The sequence below is a fragment of the Scyliorhinus torazame genome, chromosome 16, assembly GCF_047496885.1.
Source record: "Scyliorhinus torazame isolate Kashiwa2021f chromosome 16, sScyTor2.1, whole genome shotgun sequence".
Lineage (NCBI taxonomy): Eukaryota > Metazoa > Chordata > Chondrichthyes > Carcharhiniformes > Scyliorhinidae > Scyliorhinus > Scyliorhinus torazame.
In genome coordinates this window covers 112,863,711-112,884,965 of record NC_092722.1, presented here as the reverse complement: position 1 = coordinate 112,884,965, position 21,255 = coordinate 112,863,711, and the positions used below count along the sequence as shown (strand labels likewise).

Sequence of the window (21,255 nt, the reverse complement as noted above, 5' to 3'; positions counted from 1 at the left end):
GGAAATATATCATTTTTAACTTGATTATCTCCCAACTAGAATTGGGGTTGACTGTTCCTGACTTGTGTGGGGGACTGCTCCACACATTACCAGTGTTACGATCCTGTCGGGAACCGTTATAATGTTTAATCTGAGCACCCAATATGTTACAACTTTTTAAATAAAAACATAATTGGACAAATGAAGCTGGTTTAGCTCAGTGGGCTAGACAGCTGGTTTGTGATGCAGAACAAGGCCAGGAACATGGGTTTAATTCCCATACCAGCTTACTCGGAACAGGCGCCGGAATGTGGCGACTAAGGGCTTTTCACAGTAACTTCATACTTGTGACAATAAAAGGTTATTATTATTACTATTAACTTAACACTATGGTTTATAAAGATTAATGCTCTAAACTCGGCTCTATTCTTCAGTTTTCCTGGGACCAATCCTCAACCATCTAGAATTTACTTTAATTCTCCTTACTCTTCCAGCTAGTTCTCCGAGGTAAGATGTTATGGACTTCCTTCAATTAACTCTGGGTTTTCACCCTCCATATTTTCCTTTACTGATCTCACAACTATAGATGCCTGTTCTTTGTTCAGGTTGCCAGTAGATATCCACCTCTCTTCTCATAGCTTCCCAATATAACTATGTTGTGTGCTTTCTGCCACAACGTTCTGTGAGGGTCACAGTAGATTTCGATTGGATTGGATTAGATTTGTTTATTGTCACGTGTACCGAGGTACAGTGAAAAGTATTTTTCTGCGAGCAGCTCAACAGATCATTAAGTACATGAGAAGAAAAGGGAATAAAAGAAAATACATAATAGGGCAACACAACATATACAATGTAACTACAAAAGCACTGGCATCGGATGAAGCATACAGGGTGTAGTGTTAATGAAATCAGTCCATAAGAGGGTCATTTAGGAGTCTGGTGACAGTGGGGAAGAAGCTGTTTTTGAGTCTGTTCGTGCGTGTTCTCAGACTTCTGTATCTCCTGCCCGATGGAAGAAGTTGGAAGAGTGAGTAAGCCGGGTGGGAGGGATCTTTGATTATACTGCCCGCTTTCCCCAGGCAGCGGGAGGTGTAGATGGAGTCAATGGATGGGAGGCAGGTTCGTGTGCTGGACTGGGCGGTGTTCACGACTCTCTGAAGTTTCTTGCGGTCCTGGGCCGAGCAGTTGCCATACCAGGCTGTGATGCAGCCTGATAGGATGCTTTCTATGGTGCATCTGTAAAAGTTGGTAAGAGTCAATGTGGACATGCCGAATTTCCTTAGTTTCCTGAGGAAGTATAGGCGCTGTTGTGCTTTCTTGGTGGTAGCGTTGACGTGGGTGGACCAGGACAGATTTTTGGAGATGTGCAGCCCTAGGAATTTGAAACTGCTAATCATCTCCACCTCGGCCCCGTTGATGCTGACAGGGGTGTGTACAGTACTTTGCTTCCTGAAGTCAATTACCAGCTTCATCCTCCTTTCATCCCCACCTAGCTTCAAACTAGGCATCTACATTTTGCTCATGAAATCCAAGCAGAAAGAGAGCCCCACCCTCCTTCCATGCAGTGAACAATGAAATTATTTTTTTCTCTTGAAATGCAGGCCAAACTAAGAACATTAAACCTTACATTGGCTATTTCAATCGAGTGAGATGTAGGGCTGGATTCTCCGTTTCAGCCGTCAAAAGGCCACACATTCACAGCCCTGCAGGGAGCCGTCGTGGAGCCCGCAGCTCCAGCTGCAGATACGGCCCCCCGCATTTCCGGGTCAGAGGCCGCGGATGCGCACAGCGGCAGCCTCCAGCGGCTGCGCCGTGCTCCATGGCGGACACAGACCACAGACCTGGACCCCTGAAATAGTGCCCCCAATCGGCCATGCGACCGACCCGGACCGCCCGCACAATAAAGGCCCAGTTCCGTATGAGCCCCCCCCCCCCGCCCTCCGATTGGCCCACCCCCCGACCATGGCGGCCACGGTCTGAGTACACCGTATTTCGAGGGCTGGAGAATTGAGGGACTGGCGCTGGTCACGATTCCATGCGTGAAACTGGATTCTCCACCCCGGCGCCGGATCTGGGGCGAAATTCTCCTACCCGCCCCGCCACATTTCTGCGCCGACCGGCCGGCGGGAGTCTCCGTAACACCGGCCGGTCAATGGGGTTTCCCATTGTGGGGCAGCCCCACGCCGTCGGTAAACCCCCGGGCGCCGGCTGAACGGAGACTCCCGCCGGCGGAGAATGACGCCCCTGATATCGGCGTCGGGGTGCGGAGAATCCAGCCCATAGTCCCCACCAAAGCACAGGTAAAACTTCCTCTGTCTGTTTCCAAAGAGAACTGACTATTTCTATCAGCACGCACTCAGATAAATTAAACAAAAAAAGCAAGCTTTCACCCTGAATCACTATCTCTATGACAATGTGACACATACAACCTGTTGCTAGTTAGAAATGCAATTTAACTACCTTTTAATGCCCACATTTTCTTGTTTCTGGGAAACCATGGGCGTCATTCTCCGACCCCCGCTCCGGCACCGGATATTCGGCGGGAATCGGGCCGCGCCGCTCGATTCTCCGGCCCGGATGGGCTGAAGTCCCGCCGATAAATTGCCTGTCCCGCCGGCGTGGATTAAACCACCTTTTGAACGGCGGGACAAGGCGGCGTGGGCGGGCTCCGGGGTCCTGGGGGGGGGGGGGCGCGGGGCAATCTGGCCCTGGGGAGTGCCCCCACGGTGGCCTGGCCCGCGATCGGGGCCCACCGATCCGCGGGTGGGCCTGTGCCGTGGGGGCACTCTTTCCCTTCCGCCTCCGCCACGGTCTCCACCATGGCGGAGGCGGAAGAGACTCCCTCCACTGCGCATGCGTGGGAAACTGTCAGCGGCCGCTGACGCTCCCGCGCATGCGCCGCCCGGGGATGTCATTTCCGCGCCAGCTGGCGGGGCAACAAAGGCCGTTTCCGCCAGCTGGCGGGGCGGAAATTCCTCCGGCTTCGACTTAGCCCCTCAATGTTGGGGCTCGGCCCCCAAAGATGCGGAGCATTCCGCACCTTTGGGGCGGCGCGATGCCCGTCTGATTGGTGCCGTTTTGGGCGCCAGTCGGCGGACATCGCGCCGTTTTGGGAGAATTTCGCCCCATGTAACTTCTTATATTTCTACAAAAGATAGGATAATGCTTGCCAGATTTACTAGAATTATAACAAAGCCAAGAGCAATCCTCCAGCTGTTTATAATCTTGCCTTACCAATTGTTGATCTCTTAAGTCAACATAATTTTTTAGTGTAATAAACTGCAAGCTTGTTCAAATTGCATTCACTTCAGGGTTGTTCATCGGTTTCTCAATCAGGTGCCATTATTTTCAGCAGTTAAGATTTTAATTCCTAAACCAAAATTTATTTTCTAAAACATAGGGACCATGAATTAGATTGTCACAACATCATGCTAAAATGAAGATATGTCAGTGGGCAGTATTTTATCATGTGTATAAGAAATCATTAAATGCAAAATGAAGCCTTAAAACTAGCAATAGGAGGAAGACAGGCATAAAAGCTGAGGAGGTATGTTTTATCCACTTCCATCATCCTAAATGAACATAGGAACAAATAGAAATTAGGAGCAGAAGTATACAATTCAGCCCTTCTAGCCTGCTCCACCATTCAATCAGACCTTAGCTGATCTCTTCCTGGTCTCAAATCCACCTCCTTGCCTGTTCCCCACATTCCTTTGACCTGTTTTTTAATCAGAAATATATCTATCTCCTTGAAACCATTGAAGATTCAGGCACCACCGCACTATGGGCAACAAAATCCACAAATTCACCACCCTCTGCGAGAAGTAGTTCTCTGTGAACTGTGACCTCTCGTTCTGGAAGATGTATTGATTTCTTTCTTCCTTGTGACTTTGTAGATTGACCTTCAGACTTTCCTCACTCTGACTGACCAGGACTTGAAGGAGCTCGGAATTACCACATTTGGTGCCAGAAGGAAAATGCTGCTTGCAATTTCAGGTTAGTACATATTTATATTTTCAGCCAGTTGTTTGTCTTGGTTAGAGGGTAGCAAACCGAAAACAGGCAATGGAAATGGTGAAAGAAAGCAGCATCGGGGACACCAGTTTTCTGTTCCGACGTTTTGCGAGTGTCTGAATTCAACGTAAGTGGAAAGATTTGTGGGAAATGAAAAGGATTGCTCCACATATTTAAATACTGCAGCACTGCCTAAATTATACAGGGCCCTGCTCGATTTCAGTTGTTTGACATCAGTCTCAGAGATTTGGTAATTAATGACTTAATGCAGAATCTTTCCCCTTTACTAGAATTACAACACAGTCCCCTTAAGATAGGAAAACATTAAGGGCGGAATTCTCCCCCCCCCCCCCCCCCCACGCCGGGTGGGAGAATCGCCCGGGCGCCACACGAGTCCCGCCACGCCGCCCCGACGCGATTCTTCCACCCCCCCCAAACCGGCCCGGCGCGAATCACGGCTGGCCCGATTCTCCGGCCCGGATGGGCGGCATGCCCAACACGACGGGTTCCCGCCGGCGCCATCCACACCTGGTCGCTGCCGGCGGGAACAGCGCGGGAATGCTGGGGGGGGGGGGGCAGCCTGTGGGGGGGGCGAGGGTTCCTGCACCTGGGGGGGGCTCAAAAGGGGCCGGCCTCTCTGAAGGAGGACCTCCTTTCCTCCGCTGCCCCGCAAGATCGATCCGCCATCTTCTTGCGGGGCGGCCGCAGGGAGGACGGCAACCGCGCATGCGCGGGTAACATCATTTACGCGGCGCGGTCGCGTCATTTATGCGACTCCGCTTTTACGCGGCGGCAAGGCTCGGCACGCGTAAATGACGCGGCGCCGCTCCTCGCCCCCCGGGGCGGGAGAATAGGGGGCTGTGAACGGCCTCCGACGCTGGAGTGAAACATTCCAGTTTTCACTCCGGCGTCGGGATTTAGTCTCCCGATGGGAGAATTGCGCCTTAAGTGTTTCAGAGGTGTGTTGGAAAACTGATTTTTACCCCAGGCCTCGGAAGAAGATATTGGGTTAGATGACCAAAAACATGGTTAAAGAGTTGGTTTAAAAGGATCATCCTGAAAGCGGAAGGAAGGGGCGACACGGTAGCACAGTGGCTAGCACTGCTGCTTAATGGCGCCGAGGTCCTGGATTCTATCCTGACCCTTGGTCACTGTCTGTGTGGAGTTTGCACATTCTCCCCGTGTCTGCGTGAGTCTCACCCCAACAACCAAAGATGTGCAGGGTAGGTGGATTGGCCGTGCTAAATTGCCCCTTAATTGGAAAAAGATAATTGGGTACTCTAGACTTTTTTTAAATTAAAGCGGCTGGAGAGGTTTAGGGCAGGAATTCTGGAGCTGAGGGCCTGGGCAGTTAAAGGCATGGCCACGATTGGTGGGGCAATTAAAACTGAGATGATGAGAAGATCAGGATCGGAAGAGTGCAGAATCCTCAGGATATTGGTAGAGCAGGGATCTGGCATTAGGATAATCTTTATTGTCACAAGTAGGCTTACATTAACACTGCAACAAAGTTACTGCAAAAAACCCCTAGTCGCCACATACCGGCGCCTGTTCAGGTACACTGAGGGAGAATTCAGAATGTCCAAATTACCTAACAGCATGTCTTTCGGGACTTGTGGTTGGAAACCGGAGCACCCGAAGGAAACCCACGCAGACATGGGGAGAACATCCAGACTCCGCACAGACAGAGACCCAAGTGGGAATCGAACCTGGGACCCTGAAGCTGTGAAGCAACAATGCTAACCACTAGATTGTGGAGGTGAAGTAGATTGCAGAGCAAGGGAGGTGTGAGGCCATGGAACGATTTAAAAGTAGGATGGGAATTTTAAAACCGAGATGTTGATTTACGAGGAGGTAATTGAGGCTAACGAGCACAGGGATAACTGTGACACTGGACTTGCTGTGAGTTAAGACACAGGCAGCAAATGGATGACCTCAAGCTTACAAAGTGTAGAAGACGGGAAACTGGGGCGAAATTCTCCCGAACGGCGCGATGTCCGCATCTTTGGGGGCCGAGCCCCAACATTGAGGGGCTAGGCCGGCGTCGGAGGACTTTCCACCCCGCCAGCTGGCGGAAACGGCCTTTGTTGCCCCGCCAGCTGGCGCGGAAATGACATCTCCGGGCGGCGCATGCGCGGAGGGAGTCTCGTCCGTCTCCGCCATGGTGGAGACCATGGCGGAGGCGGAAGGGAAAGAGTGCCCCCACGGCACAGGCCCGCCCGCGGATCGGTGGGCCCCGATCGCGGGCCAGGCCACCGTGGGAGCACCCCCCGGGGCCAGATCACCCCGCGCCCCCCCCCCCCCCAGGACCCCGGAGCCCGCCCACGCCGCCTTGTCCCACCGTTCAAAAGGTGGTTTAATCCACGCCGGCGGGACAGGCAATTTATCGGCGGGACTTCGGCCCATCCGGGCCGGAGAATCCAGCGGGGGGTCCGCCAACCGGTGCGGCCCGATTCCCGCCCCCGCCGAATATCCGGTGCCGGAGACTTCGGCAACCGGCAGGGGCGGGGTTCACGGCGGCGGGGTTCACGCCAGCCCCCGGCGATTCTCCAACCCGGCGGGGGGTCGGAGAATGACGCCCCTGGTCAGGAGAGCATTGGAATAGTCAAGTCTTGAGGTAACGAGTATGAAATGATTGTTTCAACAGCAGATGAAGTGAGATGAGGTAGAATTGGGTGACATTACAGAAATGGAAATAGGTGGTCATGGCGATGGCATGGATATGTGATCAGAAGCTAATTTTGGGATCAAATATCATACCAAGGCTGCAAAAGGCTTCACCGAGTCTTAGGCAGTTGCTGAGGAGAGGAATGAAGTTGGTGACTGGGGAGCAGAGTCTTCAGTGGGGTCTGAAATTGATGCCTTCAGCCTTCCCAATGATTAGTTGAGGAAATCTGTGCTCCTCTGTACTGGGTACATGAAACCCAGTGATTAAAAATGACCTAATACACACCTGCTTTTGCAGTTGTATTTGAGAGAGATATACTGAGTAACATTCTTTGTGTGGTTTGTTTCAGAACTATTTTCTGCTTGGCTGATCTAATATGTGAAACCCTGTTTATGGTCAAGCGGAGAGTGATCGTATGTTCCACATACACTGGCTGAAAAATCAGTTTCACAACCACCTACAGGTGTTAGACATGTCAGAAAATGTGACTTGAAGCTCAAGTCATATTTACTCTGAGTAAACAGAGTTATAGAGCTTTAAACATGGAAATGTAATGATTAAAACAGAGATGTGTGACTCCACCATTATGAGGAAGTGAAGACTCTTGCATTCTCCCTGACACCGCCTGTTATTTGACTGATTACAAGCTTAAGTTATGTTATCTTCTTATCAAAACACATAAGGGGTGATTCTCCATGGATACTTTCAGCGCCATAGAGCATTTGAGCTGGCTAAGATGGAGTTCAGAGCCGAAAAACCAGTCTACCTGTGTTTAGTGCAAGATGTCATCTTGGTAAAGGGATTGAAGCCTGGGCTAGGAATGTCTGCCCAGAGGATTTGGCCTGTATCTCTTAATATAGAACATAGAACATACAGTGCAGAAGGAGGCCATTCGGCCGATCGAGTTTGCACCGATCCACTTAAGCCCTCACTTCCACCCTATCCCCGTAACCCAATAACCCCTTGTAACCTTTTTTTGGACACTAAGGGCAATTTAGCATGGCCAATCCACCAATATCTGCATGTCTTTGGACTGTGGGAGGAAACCAGAGCACCCGGAGGAAACCCACGCAGACACTGGGAGAACGTGCAGATATTTGCTTAACAAAAATCTATCTATCTCAGATTTTAAATTTAACAACTGTTCTAGCTTCAACTGCTGTTTGTGGGAGAGAGTTCCAAACACCTGTCCTGAACAATCTAGCCCCATACAATCAGCATTTGAGTGCAGGCCGGCAGATGTCTGGTTTAGCAACACTGGGCAGCTTCATATCATGGTGATCCTCAATGAAGCCCAACATTGCATTCTAAAACTAAATTAGCACAGCACCCATTTACTGCTTTTTTCCACCGTTTCACCAAAATAACCCCCATTGAACATCGAACATTACAGCGCAGTACAGGCCCTTCGGCCCTCGATGTTGCACCGACCTGTAAAACCACTCTAAAGTCCATCTACACTATTCCCTTATCGTCCATATGTCTATCCAATGACCATTTGAATGCCCTTAGTGTTGGCGAGTCCACTACTGTTGCAGGCAGGGCATTCCACGTCCTTACTACTCTCTTGAGTAAAGAACCTACCTCTGACATCTGTCTTATATCTATCTCCCCTCAATTTAAAGCTATGTCCCCTCGTGCTAGACATCACCATCCGAGGAAGAAGGCTCCACTGTCCACCCTATCCAATCCTCTGATCATCTTGTATGCCTCAATTAAGTCACCTCTTAAACTTCTTCTCTCTAACGAAAACAGCCTCAAGTCCCTCAGCCTTTCCTCATAGGATCTTCCTTCCATACCAGGTAACATTCTGGTAAATCTCCTCTGCATCCTTTCCAATACTTCCACATCTTTCCTATAATGCGGCGACCAGAATTGCACGCAATACTCCAAATGCGGCCACACCAGAGTTTTGTACAGCTGCAGCATGACCTCATGGCTCCGAAACTCAATCCCTCTACCAATAAAAGCTAACACACCGTACACCTTCTTAACAACCCTCTCAACCTGGGTGGCAACTTTCAAGGATCTATGTACATGGACACCGAGATCTCTCTGCTCATCCGCACTGCCAAGAATCTTACCATTAGTCCTGTACTCTGTCTTCCTGTTATTCCTTCCAAAATGAATAACCTCACACTTTTCTGCATTAAACTCCATGTGCCACCTCTCAGCCCAGCGCTGCAGCTTATCTATGTCCCTCTGTAACTTGTAACATCCTTCCGCAGTGTCCACAACTGCACCGACTTTAGTGTCATCTGCAAATTTACTCACCCATCATTCTACACCCTCCTCCAGGTCATTTATAAAAATGACAAACAGCAGTGGCCCCAAAACAGATCCTTGTAGTACACTAGTAATTGTATAAAATCAGAAGTAGGTTTTTCAACCTGGTCTGCCTGCTCCCTATTCAATTAGACAATGGGCCTATCTGTACCTTATGTTATGGGCGAGGCGTTTTCAGAACCCCAAAATGTATCATGGAGTTCAGCCAACCTCTCCCTTTAATGTATTTGTTGCTTTTCCGAGCACACGGCTTGTTCCCTAGGCGTGGGATTACAATTATGGACACGTGGGTTTTTAAACACAAAACAATGTTTATTCCATGAACTCAACTTAACATCTTAAATAAACATTGGATCTCTTAACACCCCTTACTTCAAAGGTAACTCAGAAAATATTGCAACAGTAAATAATTCCTAAAAATGTTCCTTCAAACTTCCAAGAGACTTAACACCTTTAAACAGAATCACATCAGGTTAAAGGCTTTACTATTATGAGTTTAAATCACCCAAATGATCCAGAGATAGTCTTTCATGGCAGAGATCCAGCTCACTGCAAAACACACACACACCCAGCTCTTTTCCTCCAAACTGAAAACTAAACTGCAAAATGGCTGATCTAAAGCCCAGCTTCACCCACTCTCTGACATCACTGTTTTCTTAAAGGTACATTGCTTAAACATCCATGTCTTAAAGGTACTCTCACATGACACCTCCCCCCAAGGAAAAAAAACCCATCAACTTCAAGATGGTTTCATTTTTTACTTTTGCACCATCCGAGGAGACAGAAGAGCTCTTACGTGACTGCTTAGAGACAGTGGACTGGTCCATATTTAAGAACTCAGCGACCAACTTAAATGAGTATGCCACCACCGTCACAGACTTCATCAGCAAATGCGTGGATGACTGCGTGCCAAAGAAAGCAGTACGTGCGTTCCCCAACCGGAAAACATGGCTCAATCGCGAGATTGACTCCCTACTGAAGGACAGATCTGAGGCGTTCAAGGCAGACGACCCTGACCTATACAAGAAATCCAGGTATGACCTCCGCAAAGCCATCCGGAATGCCAAGAGAGAATATCAAACCAAGCTAGAGTCACAGACAGACTCTCGGCGGTTGTGGCAAGGACTAAACAACATAACGGGCTACAAAGCGAAGCCGAACAGTATCTCTGGCAGCAGCGCACCACTCCCCGATGAACTCAATGCATTCTATGCTCGGTTCGAGCAGGTAACCAACAATCCGCTGGCGAGTGCCCCAGCAGCCCATAATTCACCCATACCCACCATCACAGCTTCCGAACTCAGATTGGCCTTCCTGAAAATGAACCCTCGGAAGGCGACAGGCCCAGACGGGATCCCTGGTCGTGCACTCAGAGCCTGCGCGGACCAGCTGGCAGAGGTACCTGTCCCTACTCCACTCCGAGGTCCCCACCTGCTTCAAGGAGACCACCATCATACCGGTACCAAAGAAGAACCAGGAAACGTGCCTCAATGACTACAGACCAGTGGCCCTGACTTCAGTCGTAATGAAGTGCTTCGCGAGGTTGATCATGAGGCACATTACCTCCATACTCCCAGAACGCCTTGATCCACAGCAATTCGCATACCGCTGCAACCGGTCCACATCAGACACCATTTCCCTGGCCCTACACTCATCCCTCGAGCATTCCGAAAACAAGGACTCCTACATTAGACTCCTATTTATTGACTACAGCTCCGCCTTCAACACCATAATCCCAGCCAAGCTCATATCAAAGCTCCAAAACCTAGGACTTGGCTCCCCACTCTGCAACTGGATCCTCGATTTTCTGACCAACAGACCACAATCAGTAAGAATGAACAACAACACCTCCTCCACAATAGTCCTCAACACCGGCGCCCCGCAAGGCTGCGTACTTAGCCCCCTACTCTACTCCCTGTACACACACGACTGCGTGGCAAAACTTGGTTCCAACTCCATCTACAAGTTTGCTGACGATACGACCATAGTGGGCCGGATCTCGAATAACGACGAGTCCGAATACAGGAGGGAGATAGAGAACCTAGTGGAGTGGTGTAGCGACAACAATCTCTCCCTCAATGCCAGCAAAACTAAAGAGCTGGTAATTGACTTCAGGAAGCAAAGTACTGTACACACCCCTGTCAGCATCAACGGGGCCGAGGTAGAGATGGTTAGCAGTTTCAAATTCCTAGGGGTGCACATCTCCAAAAATCTGTCCTGGTCCACCCACGTCGACGCTACCACCAAGAAAGCATAACAGCGCCTATACTTCCTCAGGAAACTAAGGAAATTCGGCATGTCCACATTGACTCTTACCAACTTTTACAGATGCACCATAGAAAGCATCCTATCAGGCTGCATCACAGCCTGGTATGGCAACTGCTCGGCCCAGGACCGCAAGAAACTTCAGAGAGTCGTGAACACCGCCCAGTCCATCACACAAACCTGCCTCCCATCCATTGACTCCATCTACACCTCCCGCTGCCTGGGGAAAGCGGGCAGTATAATCAAAGATCCCTCCCACCCGGCTTACTCACTCTTCCAACTTCTTCCATCGGGCAGGAGATACAGAAGTCTGAGAACACGCACGAACAGACTCAAAAACAGCTTCTTCCCCACTGTCACCAGACTCCTAAATGACCCTCTTATGGACTGATTTCATTAACACTACACCCTGTATGCTTCATCCGATGCCAGTGCTTTTGTAGTTACATTGTATATGTTGTGTTGCCCTATTATGTATTTTCTTTTATTCCCTTTTCTTCTCATGTACTTAATGATCTGTTGAGCTGCTCGCAGAAAAATACTTTACTGTACCTCGGTACACGTGACAATAAACAAATCTAATCCAATCCACTAAGAAATGTACACAGTAAATATACCTTTTCGTTTTAAAAAAAAAAACAACACATGCAAACAGGTATAATAATATAGTCCATTTTTGTTTGTTCTTCTTCCTCCAACCGAAATCCTTCTCGATTGACAGTCTCTTTGAACAAAGTCTCTGCACGATCCATCCATTCCTCTACTCCTCGGCATTTCTCTTCAGAATCAGGGGCGTCATTCTCCGACCCCCCGCCGGGTCGGAGAATGGCCGTTGGCCGCCGTGAATCCCGCCCCCGCCGAAGTCTCCGGTACCGGAGATTGGGCGGGGGCGGGAATCGGCCTGCGCCGGTTGGCGGGACCCCCCGCTCAATTCTCCGGCCCAGATGGGCCGAAGTCCCGCCCAGAAATTGCCTGTCCCGCCGACGTAAATCAAAGCTGGTATTTACCGGCGGGACCAGGCGGCGTGGGCGGGCCCGGGGTCCTGGGGGGGGCGCGGGCGATCTGACCCCGGGGGTGCCCCCACGGTGGCCTGGCCCGCGATCGGGGCCCACCGATCCGCGGGCGGGCCTGTGCCGTGGGGGCACTCTTTCCCTTCCGCCTCCGCCACGGTCTCCACCATGGCGGAGGCGGAAGAGACTCTCCCCACTGCGCATGCGCGGGAAACTGTCAGCGGCCGCTGACGCTCCCGCGCATGCGCCGCATTTCCGCGCCAGCAGGCGGGGCAACAAACGCCATTTCCGCCAGCTGGCGGGGCGGAAATCCCTCCGGCGTTGGCCTAGCCCCTCAATATTGGGGCTCGGCCCCCAAAGATGCGGAGCATTCCGCACCTTTGGACCGGCGCGATGCCCGTCTGATTGGCGCCGTTTTTGGCGCCAGTCGGCGGACATCGCGCCGTTGGGGGAGAATTTCGCCCCAGATACTTTAGTTCAATCTGACCACAGAGTCCCTTGCAATTCTCCAATACAGGAGCATTGGTGATCACAGCTTTCAAGCAGCCAAATGCCTGTTGAAAGTCCGCTGTCCGTTGAATTTTTTTAGGTTTCTTTAGCAAGTTCATCAGTGGAGTAATCACGCCACAAAACCTTTACACAACTGTTCGATCAAATTCATTCATGCTAGGAGATCGTATTATTTCCCTTCGTCTTGAGGGTATCGGAAACTCCGCAAGGAAAGTGATTCGGGCTTCTCCAAATTCATTTTCGGCTAGGTTCATCACCAAACCCGCTCCTGAAGTCGATCGAAGAACTCCATACGATGTTTTAAAGGTTCTTTCCATGTCCGGAAGTTGGAAATAAAAGCAGATTGTCCCACTTTCTCAATGCAATCTTTCAATGGTGGGACAGGATAAGAGTCCGTTCTTGTAACTGCATTCACCTTTCTATAGTCCACACACAACCATTGGGTCCCGCCTGGTTTAGATACCATCACTATGGGTGACCTCCATTGGCTGCAACCCACTTCAATTATGCCATTCTTCAGCATACTCTCAATTTCTCTGTTAACCTGTACCAATTTTAAAGGATTAAGTCTATATGGATGTTGTTTGATAGGAACAGCATTTCCCACATCTACATCATGTATAGCCATTTTAGGACTTCCCAATTTATCTCTACAAACTTGCCCATGTGATATCAATAACTCTTTCAGATCAGTTTGTTTTTCCTCTAGAAGGTAACTTAACAATTCTTCCCAATTTTTCAGAACATCCTCATTTTCCAATTTAATTTGAAGTATGTCAAATTCACAGTCATCTGGATTTGGGTCGTCACTTTGAGTTAGAATCATCAACACCTCCTTTTTCTCTCCTTCCCTTTCAAAGTATCTTTTAAGCATATTCACATGACACACTCGGTGAGTCTTCCTTCTAACTGGTGTTTTTACCACATAATTCACCTCACTTAATTTTCTTTCAATCTGATACGGTCCACAAAACCTAGCTTTTAAAGGCTCCCCCACCACTGGTAACAACACTAAAACTTTATTCCCACTGGCAAAACTACGAACTTTGGATTTCTTGTCCGCTACCCGTTTCATCACATTTTGTGCAACTTTCAAATGTTGTCTAGCCAATTCACCTGCTCTATTTAATCGTTCCCTAAAATTTGACACATAATCCAACAGTGTAATTTCCGATTTCTCACCCACCAATTTTTCCTTAGTCAATTTAAGTGGTCCTCTTACCTCATGGCCAAAAATTAGTTCAAAAGGACTAAATTTGGTAGACTCATTAGGTGCATCCCTAATTGCAAACAATACGAAACGAATTCCTTTATCCCAGTCCTCTGAATAATCTTGACAATACGCCCTCAACATTGTCTTTAATGTCTGATGCCGCCTTTCTAACTGCGATTCTGGGTGGTATGCAGTTTTTAATTGTTTTATTCCTAAGCTATCCATAACTTCTTTGAATAACTTTGAAATAAAATTCGTTCCTTGATCCGATTGAATTTCTGTGGGTAGTCCATATCTAGTAAAGAATTTAAGTAACTCCTCCACAATCCTTTTAGCTGTAATATAACATACTGAAATGGCATCTGGAAACCTAGTAGACACATCCATTACAGTCAAAAGATATTGATTCCCACTTTTTGTTTTAGGAAGCGGCCCTACACAATCGATTAGGACCCTTGTAAAAGGTTCCTGAGATGCTGGAATGGGTATTAAGGGTGCTGGTTTTATCACTGCTTGAGGTTTCCCTATCACTTGACATGTGTGACATGATTGACAACATTTAACTACATCTTTATGTCGTCCAGGCCAATAAAAATGTTTCTGGATTTTAGCTTGAGTTTTCCTTATTCCCAAATGACCTCCCACTGGTACCACATGTGCAACTCGCAACACCTCCTTTCTATACCCTACTGGCAATACTACTTGATGAACGTCTGCCCACTTTTCATCTGCCTGCATATGTACAGGTCTCCATTTTCTCATCAAGACATCATTTTTACGGTAATAACACTCTGGTATACTCTCAGATTCCTCTTCCGTATATGCTTTCTGATATATCCGTTTTATTTCTCCATCTTTCTGTTGTAACTCAGCCAATTTTCCTGAACTAAAAATATCCGCCTCATCCTCCACCTGTTGTTCTTTTTCAACCATCTGATCAAAAATTGTTTGATAATTGCACTTCAACTTCATCTTCACTCGTTGATTTCTCCTCGTCTTAACCTGTGACTTTGCGACTTTGTTACTATACAATCCGGAAAAATCCCAGGATATTCGTCCTTCAACCCTTCAGTTGTCTGATTTTCCACTGGCTGATCAACCACAGTAGGCATCACTCCCACCTGCGATCCAGCTATATCATTACCCAAGATAAACTGTATTCCTGGACAAGATAGTTTATCTATTACTCCTACTACCACTTCACCACTCTTCACTAGACTTTCCAACCTTACCTTATATAATGGAACGCTACTCCTCTCACCCTGAATTCCACATATCACCACCTTTTCTGGCAACATTCTTCCCAAACTACATAATTCCTCATCTCTTACCATTAAAGATTGACTAGCCCCTGTATCTCTTAAAATTGTGACTTCTTTACCTGCTCCTCCTGATACACGAGTAAACTTTATCCACACAAGTAAATTCTTTCAAGACATCTGGCACCTTCTTAACAATTACTTCTTGAACAGGCTATACAATCGTTTGCACCTCCTTCGCTTCCCTTGGGCCTTCCTTCCACTCTAACAAACCCCACTGTCTTATCCTGTTTTACCACATCAGCCTTCCCAGTGCATTTCTTCAACCACCAACACTGTGACTTTACATGGCCTAGTTTATTACAGTAAAAACATTTGAAACTTTTCATTTCTTTTCCACCCTCCTGGATTTCATTTTTCATCTGAGGTACACTCTCTTTATTGTCTCCCATCAGATCACCTTTACCTTTACCACTTGAGTATTTCTCATGTCCCCAGTTTCTATCCCTCACCGGCTGAAACTGATGTCTGAAACCAATCTTTCATTTATGAACTAATTCATAATCATTTGCCATTTCCGCTGCTAATCTTGCAGTTTTAACCCTCTGTTCTTCCACATGAGTTCTCACTCCATCAGGAATTGAATTTTTAAACTCCTCCAAAAGTATAATTTCTCTGAGAGCTTCATACGTTTGGTCTATTTTCAAAGCCCTTATCCACCTATCAAAATTACTCTGTTTGAGCCTTTCAAACTCCATGTATGTTTGACCAAATTCTTTCCTTAAATTTCTAAACCTTTGTCTGTAAGCTTCAGGCACTAGCTCATATGCACTTAAGATGGACTTCTTCACCTCCTCATATGTTTCAGATACCTCCTCCGGTAGTGATGCAAACACTTCACTAGCTCTACCTACCAGCTTTGTTTGAGTCAGTAACACCCACATGTCCGGTGGCCATTTTATCTGTTTAGCTACCTTCTCAAATGAAATGAAAAAGGCTTCCACTTCCTTCTCGTCAAACCTTGCAATGCTTGGACATATTTAAATAGATTCCCACCAAGCAGGAGTAGGCCATTCAGCCCCTTGAGCATGCTCCGCCATTCAGTAAGACCATGGCTGATCTGATTGTAACCTCAACCTCACATTCCAGCCATCACACTGCTGACTTGTGCCTTGTAGACAGTCAAGAGACTTTGGGTTTAGAGTTGAGCCAATCGATGCAGAATATCCAGCCTCTGACCTACTCTACCAGCCAAAGGAGTTATGCAGCTAGTACAATTGAGTTAAAGTCAATGATAACTCTGATGGTATTTATTTGGTAATGATGCCATTGAATGTCATGGGGATATTACATTTTATCTTGCAGAAGCTATTTATTGACTTGCTCTTCTGTGGTGTAAGCGTTAATTGCCATTTTGCCCAAACCTGAACGTTTTTGTCTTGCTGCATTCAGGACCAGTAAGCAAAGCAAACTGAGTAACACATTGTTGCATTGTGGTACCCAGCATTCAAGTTATACATGTAACTATTATAATTAAACTAGAGCCTTACTTCTGATGCTTGGGCCTCAAGAGACGATGAACATTGTTTTCCCCTTTTTTGCTCCCTTTTCAGAATTGAACAAAAACTGTCGAAAGCCTTTTCAGCCTCCACACATTCGCTCAACGTTTCTAGAAGGTGGCGCAAGCGGCCGATTACCACGGCAATATCACTCTGACATAGCCAGCATCAGTGGTCGGTGGTAGCCGTGAACTGGAACTTGCTGGCCCGAATGAGGCAAGCTGGCACAACCTGCCATGCCACGTTAACCCTGTGGAAAGCATTTACTGCACAGAGCCTTTGGTCTTTTCAGAGTTTGGATTACAAGAATCAAAATTGCTTTGATACTGTGCAAATAATTGTGCCAAAATTGGGCCAACAATGTGTATTCCTTGGTTGCCTTTTGCTGTTTCACCAAATATGATACTAATCTATATGCAGACCAGAGAACAACAAGACCGTTAACACTAACTTTCTGGCTTAATATTATTTATTAGGAAACAAAAACTTAATGATGCACTGAAATGTTAGGTTCTATGGTAGAATTAAACCCGAACCACTAACCCAAGTGCATTGTGGGTGCCTTTTGTAATGAGAGGGTAAGATGTATTGTACTGCTGAGTAGATGACTTAAATGTAATTGCCTCTGCACTTTACATGTCCTGGTTTTCTAGACCTGTGGAAATGTGTTTTCGTTTCTCTGGTCTTCATATACAACAAATGTATTGTTAGCAGGGTTGAGGAAATGGAGCGGGTGTCTCATGGGACTTGAGTGAAGCTAGCTTCCTTCCTCGAGGTGTATAATTATTTTACAGTGAGGCTTGGGACTACAGTCGCCTGACAACCTCACTCTCTCGCTACCCCCCCCCTCCAATAAAACCAAATGCAGATACTGAAACAATGTCTAAATACAGTGATGGAATCTGATTGTATTTTACTGCCATCGTAAACACCTTTACAGTATTCAATATGCTGGTTTTCGATCCAACAAAGCTTGTAAAAACATAACTTTTTACATGTTTGTTGAATTCAGTTCTTTTGTAGAATCTAAGCCACAGAAACTGGCCATTTGATCCAACTGGTCTTTGCTGTTGTTAATGCTCCACACGAGCCTTTTCCCACCCCTCGTCACCCTAACCATATTGGCGTAACCTCCAATATCTTTCTTCCTTGTGTGCTTCCACATAAAATGCATCTGTGCTATACACCTCAACTACTCCCTGTGGTAGTGAGTTTCATATGTTGCTGGTGCACTAAGTGCAGTCCATTTCAGTTCTCATTCTCTGCCCCTATCCTCCCCCCCCACCCCCCTCTCTCCTCCTCATGACCCCAACTGAAGCCTATGCTATTTCAATTTTACAATCACTTGGAAGCAAAGGTGCCGAGCTCCCACTCTGGAGATAGAGAGGAATCTTTCAATGGGTGCTCAAACTCATTGTCTTCAGAGTTTGGAAATCGATTTCCTTCTTGTTCTCTCATTTTCTACCACCTTTTAGGTGACGATGTTTCTCCTATTGGATTCATCTGATTTATTATTCATTCACAATTCTTCAAGTTCCCAACGACTGGGCCTGCAGCATTGTCTAAGCTGGAACAATTTCAGTGGCATAATGTTTTTGGAGGGCATCATGCAATTGTGCGGGTGTGCCAGCACTAGAACCTCTACATTGGTAATGTGAAACCCAAGAATGAATGTCTGTTTTTGAGAAGCTTTCCTCTGCAAATTGAGATAGAGCTGAAATGGACGTGTGACCAGTTGATATTGGCAAAATGTCTACCTTCGTTTTCTTGCAAAGTTTATTTTAAAGAAAACAAAGATAATATGTCGGTTTATGGGTGTACTTGGCATCGGCCAAGGTCTGAAGCTGAAACAGATGGCTCTGAATAGCCCGCATGTTTATCTGGAAACTTCTGTCTTAGTTCAGTTTTGAGAGTCGTTCTTATTACCACATGAAAGTGTTTTTATTTGTGGAGGTTTTTTTTGCTGTTGAATCATATTAACAGAGATAGACGGGAAAAGCCTCCGGTTTATCCAGATTGTCCCAAGCAAGTGCGCAGCCCTGTGTGTCACAACATATTCATTCACTCCAGATAAAGAAACCAAGCCATCTGGGAAATTAATTTCCAATCCCCTTCAGCGTAGAAAGCTAGTCTGCGCCTGATGGATGTTGTACAATGTGGCAGCCTGTTCCCATAGGCCCACTGGTTCCCTGGATGACCCCCACACATCATGTTCTCCTTCTTGGAGAACTAGACAATCTCAGCAGCCCATTTGACACAGAACTGCCATTGATTATGTTTTGTATGTGGTGATCTTTTCCCCAGTCAGAAAGGCTTCAGTCGTCACTTGAAGCGGTTCAGGGAATCACTGTCCACTGCACAATCTGGCAGCCTGTTCCCATAGGCCCACCGGTTCCCTGGATGGCCCCAACACATCATGTTCTCAATCCTGGAGGACTGGGCAATTTCGACACCCCATTTGACAGCAGACCTGTCACGGATGATGTTTTGTGATGAACTGATAAGTAGTGATGTTGATGAGTGCAGTTAATTTCATTTTCCTTCTCTTTTCCCCCCCCCTCCCCAACTCTCTTCCTTGCCTCCTCATGACCCCAACTGAAGACCACGCTTCCTCAGTTTTGCAACTGGTTAGAGAAGGTGACAAACTCCCACACTGGAGACAGAGAAGCCTTTCATTGAGTTCTCAAACTCTCTGTCTTCAGAGTTTGAAAATCAATTTCCTCATGGTTCTCTCCTTCTCTAAGACCATCTTCAGTGCTCCTCACTTTAGTTACGCCCTGTAACCCTCAGAAATCCACAGACAATGCAAGCTTTCTATTTTCCTATTTTTCTTTTGCTCTCGATCTTCCATAGGAACCTTAGCTCCTGAATTTTTCCTTTTGCTCTTGTCTCCACGTGCAGTTCTCCCAATACAATTAGCAAGCCCAAAGGAGTTTGAAGAATTAAGTATCACAATGTTTATGCTGGATCTATGAAGGTTTTTTGTTGAAATGAAGAAAATCCCAAAGTGCCTACATGTTCTGCTACCCAGTTATATTGATGTCCATGTCTATATTGTCCTGTTCTGCCGGAACAGGGTGAGCTATAGAGTCACTGACCAGTACTTAGGAGTAAGGACTTTAAAGATGTAAACCGCCATATGAAGTGTTCTGCGTAGCCAGCATAAGGTAAACACCACTTTTGCTGCATGAGTGAAGTTAATTATAAAGAAATATGTGAATAGTTTAATATTGTTTTCTACTTTCAGTGGCAATTGTGCATATGGTCTGTGTAGGTAATTGCTCGATGAATCGAAAACAAATTTGCACACTCAAAGGGAAGAGGTTATGTTTTGTCACTTTTATATATAAAATGTAGTTTTGTGATTTGTTCTTTCTCAATTATTAGCCACTAAGAGGAAATCCGGTTTTGTGAAGCCCTCTAAAATTTTTTTTAAAGTCGATGGTATATATGTGTGTGTACACCAAAGTGAAGGCTCTTCAGTTTATGGAAGCTAAACTGAAAGAATATTCTTTACGAAACACTGGACGAATACTCACTTGTCTCAAGTGTGAGGAGGTGCCATGCTAACTTGTGTAGACTAACATCAAGGTCCTAGGACTATCTAATGGACAAAGCTGTTTGATTATCATCTTAAGTTAGAGGTTAAGAATAACTCAGTGCTTTGAGTGATTACTTATCTGTAAATATAGCACAGATGTTTATTTTCAGTGCGTGTTTGGGGGGGGGGGGATTTGATGACCTTTTCATGATTTTCGATTCAAATGATATTGTTGATAGATGAGCTTTAAGAAAGGGAATTTTTGACACAATTTTACATTGTATTAAAAGATAATTTTCTATATCCTTTTCTATGGTCTGTTGTGTAAATATATTTTGCATCTGCACAAGAGTCAAACAAGCAGGTTGAAGTCATGGTATTGCAACAATTCCCTCCCAACTTATCTGAATATGTCTATTGGGACCTCGGCTGGTGAAAGACCGCTGTTGTTCAAAGTTTATTTTGTTGCTTATCACGTGTGACAACTTAGCAGCAAACGTTATCATCTGATGCTTCAACTGCCAAGCAATAAATTCCTTTGTTTCGAAACAATATATGGTGAGTGAAAGAGAGAAAGTGAGAGAATGTGCATTTTTGTGACGTGACATTGCTTGGATAGTTTTTTCCGCCAGAACATTCAATGACCTATTGTAGTTGGAGAGGTGGCCCATTTCTTACGGTACTTTGTATGAAACTGAGCAATTTTGATTTTGTATGACAGTAGGATCTGCTGCTTGGTCGCGATTACATGGTTTGTCCGTTTGTATTTTTCTTTACATTCTTGTTGCACGTGCTGCTTTCTATTTCAAGTTTCTTTCATCTGCCCCTTGTGGACCAGTGCATTCAATCCTCATTTATATGTCGGCTGGTAGCAATATAGGGGATGTAGTGGCCTAGTGCTAAAGTAGTAATCCTGAGGCCCATGTTAATGCTGGGGTCAGTGGTTCAAAA

General features: G+C 46.5%; 1 protein-coding gene across 3 annotated transcripts in view; it reads left to right on the top strand.

Moving 5' to 3' along the window:
• Positions 1–20,614, top strand: part of LOC140393004 (protein bicaudal C homolog 1-like) — a 398,646-nt gene extending 378,032 nt beyond the window's left edge. For 2 of the 3 annotated variants that reach the window (XM_072478914.1, XM_072478916.1), the window contains 2 exons: positions 3,876–3,975; positions 16,818–20,614. In XM_072478914.1, coding sequence (XP_072335015.1) covers positions 3,876–3,975; positions 16,818–16,948 — 231 coding nt within the window. In that variant the 3' untranslated portion in view covers positions 16,949–20,614. Of the gene's footprint in view, positions 1–3,875; positions 3,976–7,010; positions 7,195–16,817 lie in introns of those variants that run through there. The other variant, XM_072478915.1, reaches the window with a different exon arrangement.
• The last annotated feature ends 641 nt before the right edge of the window (positions 20,615–21,255 follow it).